The sequence below is a fragment of the Elephantulus edwardii genome, unplaced genomic scaffold (genome assembly GCF_000299155.1).
Source record: "Elephantulus edwardii isolate Elephantulus edwardi_28Jun2011 unplaced genomic scaffold, EleEdw1.0 scaffold00067, whole genome shotgun sequence".
Taxonomy (NCBI): Eukaryota; Metazoa; Chordata; class Mammalia; order Macroscelidea; family Macroscelididae; genus Elephantulus; species Elephantulus edwardii.
Window position 1 is genome coordinate 715,293 of NW_006399817.1, and position 10,237 is coordinate 725,529.

General features: G+C 35.0%; 1 protein-coding gene across 1 annotated transcript in view; it reads right to left on the bottom strand.

The window, feature by feature from the left end:
- Window positions 1–2,140: 2,140 nt before the first annotated feature.
- LOC102874581 (NKG2-A/NKG2-B type II integral membrane protein-like) overlaps window positions 2,141–10,237 on the bottom strand; it is a 34,064-nt gene continuing 25,967 nt past the window's right edge. The window contains exons 6-7 of the mRNA XM_006888455.1: window positions 2,874–3,025; window positions 2,141–2,212 (exon numbers count right to left, since the gene is read on the bottom strand). Coding sequence (XP_006888517.1) covers window positions 2,141–2,212; window positions 2,874–3,025 — 224 coding nt within the window. The remainder of the gene's footprint in view (window positions 2,213–2,873; window positions 3,026–10,237) is intronic.

Consider the following 10,237-nt stretch of genomic DNA (forward strand, 5'->3'; position numbering starts at 1 on the left):
AGAACAAACGGATAAATCTCTCTTATGTAAATTCAGGATATTTATTTAATACAATAAGATCAGAAGTGGGGTCAAAACTGATGAGGGTAGAAATGGTGCTAGTATTTTCTATTACAACATCTGATTTATAATTTCCTGGACCTATTCATTTTAGGACAGGAGGGACCAGTCCTTGGAGAAGGACTTCATGCTCAGAAGGGTGGAGGGAAGCACAGGAAAGGAAGACCCCAGCTAGGAATTCCAGCTTTCTGATACATAGCAAATAATTGTAAAGACTATAGTCTGGATCAAGTCCACCTTAGTCTCCAAACTGACATGATTGCTTTTCAGTACTCTGGAGAGTTCCCTGACAACAGACTTTCTCCAGTGCAGTTCATCTTTTAATTTTCTGGATGTGGCACCAAGAGTGTTGACTATGTAGTCCACCCAATTAATGTTATATAAACAGATCTATGTTAAAATAAAGTGAGGTCGTATGGAGCCTTGAGAATGAATAAAGCAAACTTTGAAAAAATACTTGTGGAAGAAACACACTCAGAATCTTATTCGAAGTGAGGATGGAAATTAAAAAAAAAAAAAAAGAGAGTGAGGATGGTAAGTTGTCGACTTGTTTAATTCAGATGTGTTGGTAACAAATACCAAGAAACATAGAAGCCTATCTTCCTTGGAAAATATAGGATCAGTGAAACAAAAGAATTCAATGTGGGATTAAATTGACCACAATGACATCAAACTAGTGATCATAAAGATGACAAAGGTTAGAGCATTTTGGTTTTATTTTGGTATTTTACATGTAAGAATGCCATGAATTGAAGTTTAAACAAGGGTAACTAAAATAAAGTAATTTTTTTAAAAAGGTGAATCTTAAAAGCATAATATCACTCAAATAATTAAGATAATTCTATTTATACATTTGGTCTTTTTCACTGTCATGGAGTAAGAACTGACTCAAAGCTTTATTCTCTAGGAAGTTTTTTGTTTATTTGTTTTTTGGTTTTAGGGGGGATTTTGGTAAGTACTTGATTTTATTAGAAACTGCCAGTTGTTTTCAAAAAGTGATTGTACCATTTTATATTCCTATTGAATGGACAGCAGAAACCCCATTTTTTATAAAAGTAAGTGTGGGAGGGGAAACTGGGGGCTTTTTTCCTTCACCACCTTCCTGAGGAGGGAAAAAGACTCCATGTGTGGAAATAATATAATAAACACTCTTGAAATTTTGGACGTGTTTTTAGATTTCTTTGAGGGGCATTTCGTGGGCAGACCACCTACCAGTAGTATATAGTGTTTTAGTTACTCTACACACTGGTAAATAGATTCATAAGCATTTGTTCTTGGACAGTTTTATCAACTTCCCAGTGTTACAGGCAAATAAAATATCACTCAAACCTTTTTTCCTTTCCTTCTCAAACAACATACGCATGATTCAATGGAATATCCATCTATGACTTATCTTCAAAGTCCCTGAACAACGGTCCTCATATATTCAAGGGGCCAAAACTCTAATCATTCTTCTTGTTGTTGTTTGCCATCTAGTTGGGCACGACTCATAGTAACCCTGTGAACAAAATATCTGAAACCTTTCTTTAACTATCGTGATTTCTCAGAGTTCATAGAGTTTCCAGAGGCATATTGTTTAGGAAGTAGATGTCACTCCTGCTTCTAAAAGTCATACTTAGAAGTAAAAATAAACGTGACCTGACCAGGAGTAGAAATGGCAGTTTGACAAGTAATGTCCCACAAGGAATCCTTTATAGGAGGCTTCAACGAATATTACCTCACCAGACTTATATAAGTAACAGTAATAGTGTCCTTCACAATATCAAATTGAGTAGTAATTTTGTATTTCTGTTTTCTAAATGCTTTCTAATTCTGCCAACCCGCTTCTCAGATATTTGCTTAAGGTTATCTAAAAACTGGAAACTGAACTGTATATAAAAAGAACTGAGACTTCAGTTCTAAGGGAATATTAAATTCTGGGTTATCCCTTTCTACCTTGGCCTGTTACTTTGACTGCCTTAAAATCAAAGTTTCAAAGAAAACTCAGACAAAGAGAAGGAAAAATGACTACCAAATGCTGTAGAAAAGTACCATAGGACTGCTGACTATAGGGTTTTAAATACTATGACATGGCAGGTATCTAAGTTTCTAAGGCCTTCTTGTAGTTTTTCAAGAGGTTTATATGATTCATTCTGAAATTCTGCATGTCTTCCTATTACAAACATATTTTAATACAGTAAGTAATATTGGTAATTGAGAATTTCAGCTGCACATTTATATGCATAGTGTTTTCTCAGAGAATAAATCTGAAAACTCTCTTACATAGGAAAGGCAAATCATTACTTTTTAGTTAATTTTTTTTCATATTCCATTATCCGAAAATAGAGGAATATTTTTGGTATAAATTTTGAGAACATTTACTTAAAATGATCAGGGCTGTGGGGTTTGAATAACAGGCCGTGAGCTGTGTATTTGTCTCATCTCTTCTAACCTGTTCAAGTGCTTTGAGTGGGGAAGCAGGAAAGGTGAGTAGAAGGGCTGGGGAAAGGTGACTAATCGAACTACTGGAGTTGACTGCATTTTGGGGAGTTTATAAATAACAGGAGAGAGATTCCCCACCTTCACCCAGAGAACCAATGCAGGATTTGAGGTGTCACCTTTGGTTTAGCAGTGCAACATCCTACCCACTAGGCCACCAGAATGCCCTTTGTGTCTCCAAAATAGACAAATTTTTATTCTTTAATGATAATAAGAAACAAATAGCATAAAACTGGTTTCTTGTTATATTTGTTGTTACTGTAATAAGTGCATTTTCTATGCATTTCTTTTGGAATGAGAGGTCTTTTAAAAAAATCATGTAATTGAAATCTTACCTTTTCTTCCTCATTATCTATATGAAATAGACTTGAATTTTTAGAAGCACATGACATCCGACTCACATTCCAGGGTTTTCGTTCAATACTAATATAATAGCACTTGTTGGCATAGGAAAACCAATCATCTGGACAATGACCACAACGATAAGCTGTAAAAATATTATGAAATAAATATCAAGAAACAGTTTGCATTGCAATAGAAGAACTACCTGACATATACACATTAGTACATTAGATAAAGACATATGAAATCTCATAAATAAAAGTATATAACATGAAATATTAAAAATTAAGCAACCAAACTTTAAGAAAAATTTCTTCTAGAAATCAGTAAACATCAATTTATTATAACATTAAAGCCATTTAAAAAAATATTGTACTATTATCTCTAGGTGATGTCCAGTAAATGTTGAACTCACAGCAAGTACATGTATACAATACATGTACAGCAAGTACAATAGAGTAGAAGTTTAAGTCAATTGTAAAATTATGATTTTAAAGGAATTTTTTTTCCAATTTTTTAATACAAAGGTTGTCATAATACAATGTTGACTTATGAAATTTATTATTGTATTTTAGAAAGCCTCTCAAAAATTTAGTATTACTAGTCCTTCCTTTACAGCCTAAAATAGAGACACAAGATGATCTTGTTGTATCAGAAATTTAAAAGCTATTGCATACCTTTTGGGACTCCTGTTGTTCCTGATAAATTCTGTTCTGGTATTTCTTTAGCTAGAAAAATTAAAATAATTACTAGTGACATGAATAATTTTGGAATAAGTGCTAATAGTTTCCATTTTTTAGTTTTGCATTTTATTTGTCGTTGAATATTAAAAATTGCATGTTGAAATTATTTTATCAATAAAAATTAACAAGGGAAAAATTGAGGAAAGAATTTTAACAGTCCAATGGACACACTTTACCAATTCTTATAATACTTGCTTTATATTTATAAATCAAAATGTATTATTCTTCTATTTTGGTCCCTCAGTGCAAATATTCAAGAAGTAACAAATATAAAAATATGTATACACAATAAATAAACACATTGAGAATTTAAAACAAGAAAAAATAAAATTCTGCTTTTTATATTTTTGAAGCATTCATAAAACTTTTCTGTGTTTAGTCCACATTGACAAATAATATCTATTTTTTTTTCCAAATTTAAAATACCTTGAAAACTATGTGTAAGAAATGTGTGAATTAACATAAGAACTCAATACCTTAACGTTATGAAATGCATAGGGGTTTTTCCAAATTTCTAAAGGAAACATGCCCTAAAAATCCTTCAAAAACTTACAAGGAATAATAAATATAACGGTCCTCGTTATTATACTGGCCATCAAAACAATGCAGATGATTCCTAGGACTCCAGCAATAAGCTTCTCTGGAGATGATGGGATATATGTAAAAAGAGAAGTGAAAACACTGAGAAAGCACGTGCGTATTTAAAATTTAGAATATTTATATACAAGAGAACACAAAGGTACAAAATTACATATAAAATTATATACAAATTAAAATAAATTGAATCTCTACTTCCTATTATAATTTTCCACTCAGAGAGTATAATCACGTTATCAGTAAAATAATTGCCCATAAATTCTTCATCAAAAAGCACAAATATCAACAAAACCTGAATTGACTGAACCTTTAAATTTCATAACCGTTAACAATTGGATTAAAGGTTTTATCTTCAAAAATGAAAACTAATGTGAATATTTTCTTAACCTGGCTCTCCTAGCTCCAAGTCTTAGTTTAACTCTCTTGCCTCATACCTGAACATTGAAGTAATACTTTTTAAATGCAGTTATATTGATAACTAATTAAATGCTTTACCTTTGCAGTAGAGATTCCTGTTGTTGTCCTGAAAATTCTGAGATACATTATGGTTTAATTCTGCGTAAGTTATTTCCTGCTCAGTTGTTGAAATGGAATTATGAGCATCCTTAATTTTTATTTTCTGCCTTTTTGGGCTCTTTGTCAGATTCAGTTCTGTGTAGGTTACTGTTTGATTACTCATCTCTGCAGCTGAGAAGTGTCAAAGTCTGTGCTCTATGGTAAACTGTGTTTAAGAAGGAAATATATACTCTATGTATGAGAAGATCAAAGTAGGTGGAGAGGGAGGCTAAGTATGTACTCGTTTTGCTGTTATAAATGTGAAATTTTAGTTCTTATGTGATCCTTACATAAACTTAACATGTTGGAATAAGGAAGTTTCAAAGACACACTTCATTTGGTTAAATACTATTGGCTAGAACAATAAAAACAGTAAATTGTACTGGGTAAAGAGTTTTATTTATATAAGAATGCTTTTATTTCTGTTTTAGGTGCTGAAAATGTCAGATACAGTCAGGATGTTCTTTAGAAATGAGGATGCCAAACTTTATCTGTGTACTTTGTATGTGTTCTAATCATGATAGATCGAGAAGAGATTTAATTTGTTAAAATTTCATTTTGCTCGGATCCACAATCAACACGCTTGGCACCAGATATCAAATGATGAGTTGCTGAAGAAATGTCTTCTAATCAGGAAATTTTACAGAATGCTGAAGAACAACAACGTCAGTCTAGAGATTAAGATGTGCTTGTTCCAGGCAGTGGTCTTCTCAATTGCTTGCTATGCATCTGAGAGCTGTACAGTGAATAAGGGTGAAAGAAAAGAACTGATGCCTTTGAATTAGGGTGATGGAGAAGAGTATTGATCTTGTCATGAATTGCCAAGAGAACAAACATGTCTGTCCTGGAGATGGTGAAACCAGGTTGCTCCTTGGAGCAACTTAGGACATGTTGCCAGGAAGTACCAGTACTTGGAGAAGGACATGCATGAAAGGGTACAGGGTCATCCCAGGAAAGGAAGACCCTCAATGAGATTGATTGACACAGTGACTGTGCAAATGAAGACAGGTGTGCCAGAGACAGTGAGATAGGCTGAAGATAGGGCAGAGTGAGAGTTATTGTTTAAAGGGCTGCTGTGAATCATCGTCAACTTGACAGCACATAACAACAATAAATCCATGTCCCTGGAGACAAACGTCATGCTTGGTGTCATGTCAAGAGATAGCTGTTCAAAATTGCTTTTCTATTTTTACTTTCCAGCTGTCCCTAACATCTATCCACAAGAGATTAACTAGTCTCAAACATTCTATTGGGTTTAAATTTAGCTGAAGCTGTGGAAATTTGAGAATTTCAACACTAACAGGAAACAGGAAAAAAGGAGTTCAGTGCATCCCTTTGGGGTCAGAGATTTCTGCATCAGCTATACTGGGCTCTACATAAAAGCAACTTAGCCTCCACAGAGAATCAGAGACCAGTATGAGACAGAGCTGGCTTGGAACTTCTCTCTCTTGGAGCCAGAACCAGAGGCCTTCAACCCAGCTTGCTGGAAAATGGAGGAAAGATGCTATAACTAGCAGGAATGAAAGAACTACCTAAGAATAACAATCTGTGAGACTGAAAGTCAAAAGGCCTGCAATCATGCTTGAGAAGTTGTCTAGACTGGGGGATTGTATCTTGTGCCAACCTGGATAACAGCCCTTTTAAATTTCCTAATAAACCCTATGATTGTGGATATTGGGTCTGTGAGGTCTGTGTGGTCATTGTAATGAATTTCTTAGGTTTCATAAATTTGTTGGTTTTTATATTCTAAGTCTTTTATCTTTTAATATAATGCTTTACTTTGTCTCTCTTCTCAAGGATCCTTTAGGAATATTCTGTCCCTCTCTTTTACTTTCTTTAGTGACATTTGTATTACCTGCTGTATTTTCACACCATAGGTTCAAAGTCTCTTTTGACATTCATTTCCTCTCTTCTCTGTTTTTATAACCTTTCGTTCTGTTCTATAAGTCATCTATCTTTGATCAGTAGTGTTCAGCATCAAATCTATTCTTGAGTTAGTCTCTAAAGATGAGAAAATAGAGCATGAAGTCATAGGGCCTCTGAAAGCACCAGAGGGAGTAAGAATATCACAGTCCCTCACTGCCTCAGAGTAGAAAGACAATAGAGAGCCCATAATCCATCCCCATGATGCCTATAGAGCCACATCAACAGCATGATGCTCATTTACTGGTTGCTGACTCACAAACTCACATTTGTGATAATGAGAATAGGGTTAATTACAGAAGCTATTTTGGAGGCAAAGAATATTTCACAATACAAGTCCAGGCGTTAGCTCAATAGGCTCAAGGCAAAATTCCTCAATAAGCACAGGTTCTGGCTTTAGTTCTTCGGTCACATCCAAATCATCCAGCCAGATTTGCCCCAGAACAGTTATAAGCCAGCTTCTCTTTCAAACATCCTGCAGTAACAGCCAAATCTTTAACTATAGCCAGCACAAATGAAAGAAGTTTCCGTGTCACAGTCTTTCCACTACCAGGGTCTTGCTCTTCTCAGAGTCTTGCTGCCACACATCTTGTTTGTCCCAATTCTTGTTCACCTCAAATCTTGATGCTCAGAGTGGCAAGCACCCTTTTTTATCCTATTCTATCCACAGCTCATGCTGATTTGCAAGACGATGTGTCTGAAGTTAAGGCAGCTGGAGACCAGAGGGGCTAATGATTTTTAAAAAGTTAACATTTAGATAAACATCATAGTCTCTAAATTTACATGTGAAATACTCAATTTTTTACTTTTACACTGGTGAACCTGGATATGAAAATTCATGATCAGTTCAAGAGTTGGTATTTGGTATTTTCCAGACTGATGACATGCTCCATTGTCTCTTTCCACAGATGTGTTTCATTTATATATAATCTATTGCTATTGTTGTTATTTTTAATTTAATTGACTACTGTTTGTAAAGATCCTATGAATGTTTTCCAGATAAAATCTGACCTAGGAATTCTGATTCTGTTGACAAGATAATTCAATTTTTGTGTGTGTGTGTGGTCAATATGTAATTGTTTGTAAAATAAAATGGGAAGAACATCAGGATTTCTAGTGCCAATCTAGGATATTTATTCACCTTTTTCTAAAAGAATGCTTTGCTTAAAGAATAAGTCCCCAAAATTAAGGAATAAAATAGAAATTAGTAATTAAAAAAAAAAACCCAAAACCAAACTTATGAGCCACAGATATATGCCATCTGCATGATTTCTAACTGGAGTTCGTTGTTACAGTAAATTTGTCAGTCTATATTATCGAGATATTTCCTCTTTTTCTCTGATGCTCTACCTTTTCTAGCATGATGTTCTTTTACAGGCATTGGTTCTTCCTGAAAACATGTCCAAAGAAAGTGATATAAATTTGTACCATCCTTGCCTATAAGGAACACTGGATGCACTTCCTCTGAGACAGACTTGTTTGTTCTTTTAGCAGTCCATGCAGGTTCAGTAATCTTCTCCAGTACCACATCTCAAAGGCATCAATCAATCCTTCTTCTGTGATTCTTATTCACTGTCCAACTTTCATATGAAGGATGTCATTGAAAACACCATGCCTTGGAGCAGTCATATTTTAATCCATAAACTAACATTCTTGCACATTAGCAATTTGGAAAGGTCCTTGACTGCAGTGTTTTGATTTCTTGACTTCTAATACCAAGGGAGTTGATTGAGAATAAAAGTAAGATGAAACTGTTGACAATACCAATCTTTTCTCCAGTTATCACAATGTTGCCTATTGGTCTAGTGATTTTTGGTTTCTTGATGCTGAATTGTAATCCATACTGAAGGCTGTAGTCTTTGGTCTTCACATAAGCATAAGTAAGTGTTCTGGGATTCTATTAGTCATAGTTTGTTGTGATCTGCACATTCAAATGCCTTTGTATAGTTAATAAATCACATACAGACATTCTTCTTATAGTCTCTGTGTACAACCAGGATATATCTGACATTGGCAGTGCCACAGCCTCTTTTAAACCCAGCTTGAACTTCTGGTAGTTCCCTGTTGATTTACCGTTCCAGTCATTTTTGGATCATATTTAGTATTTTTCTTGAATGTGATTATTACTGATATTGTTTGATAATTTCTACATTCTGTTAGATCTCCTTTTTTATAAATATAATAATGTTGCAGACTAGGGTAAAGTATATTAATAATCAATAATGAGACCAAGAATGTATAAATAAACCAATGTATAAACACCAATAATATATAATAAACAGAGATGTGAAAGACTGGGGGGGGCAGCAGTTTGAGTCTACTGAAACACTGACCTTAGCTTCCCTTTGTCTTTATTGAAAATTGCCAGGGAGCAAATCACCAAGAGAATTCAGTGCAAATAAATCTAAGCTCTTTCTATTGCAAACCTTCTGCTTGACTCAGGAGGGAGGGGGTCAGCAAATACAATGAAAGAATCCTGTAAACACTTAAGGATTGCCTTAGTGCTTCAGGGTGAATTCCACCTCAGAGCTTCCCAATTAAAACAAGCTTGGAAGCAGGAGTAGCATCCACTTCCAAATTGTCTTGCCTCCGGAAACTCTATGAACAATGCTCAGGTCTTTCATTCTTTACTCCACTATGAGTCATCTATGACTCCAGGGCACTAAACAACAACAACAAGAACAACAACATAGAGAGAGCTGCATTGGCCTACAGGACAGAAAGTTATGCTTCCAAGCCCTAGGTGGGTGATTTTAATCTGCAGCACTCAGGCTGTTTTTTTGTCAAACATTCTTCTATGTGGTATAGCACTGGTGTGTGCATTGCTGTACAGAGGTAACTCATGGTTGCTGTGATACTAAACACTGTGACACTGATGTGCCAAACATGATAATGGTTTACCCATGGTGGACAGTGTTTGGTGGAACTTCCTGATTAAAACAAACTTGGAATCAGAAGTGGCATCCACTTCAAAAATGGCTTGCCTCCGGAAACTCTATTGAACAGTGCTCAGGTCTTTCATTCATAGGGTCACTATGAGTCGTCTAAGAACAGCACTTAAAATGTCAGCCTCCCTCATACCTGAAGTAGCAGTTTGCTTATTAAAAATATTTTGTATGAAATTTGGCTTCCCACATAACAAATATAGATCTCTTTCAGTCATTTGGCCAGGTAGCTGTCTTCTGAATTTCCTGGCCTAGACTGGTGGTTACATCCAAGGTTGCATCTGTTAGTTGAAAAATGCCAATCAATATCAGATCTATGCATGGGGTCTTAGTTTTTGCCAGTGTCTTCAACACAGCTTGAAATTCTTCATTTGTTATTATTGGCTTTTGTTCATCTGGTACTTCCTGAAATTTATTATTGTTGCCTGTAGTCCCGGAAACCCAATTAAGGCCACATAGAGTTAGAATCAACTAGATGGCAGTGAGTTTGAATTTGAACATTTGGTTTTTAGAAGTGATGATGATGAGATTTTGCCTCATGTACTGTGCTCATATTATCAGAAGGGTCTAGTCTCTAGAGAAAAACATTGTTGT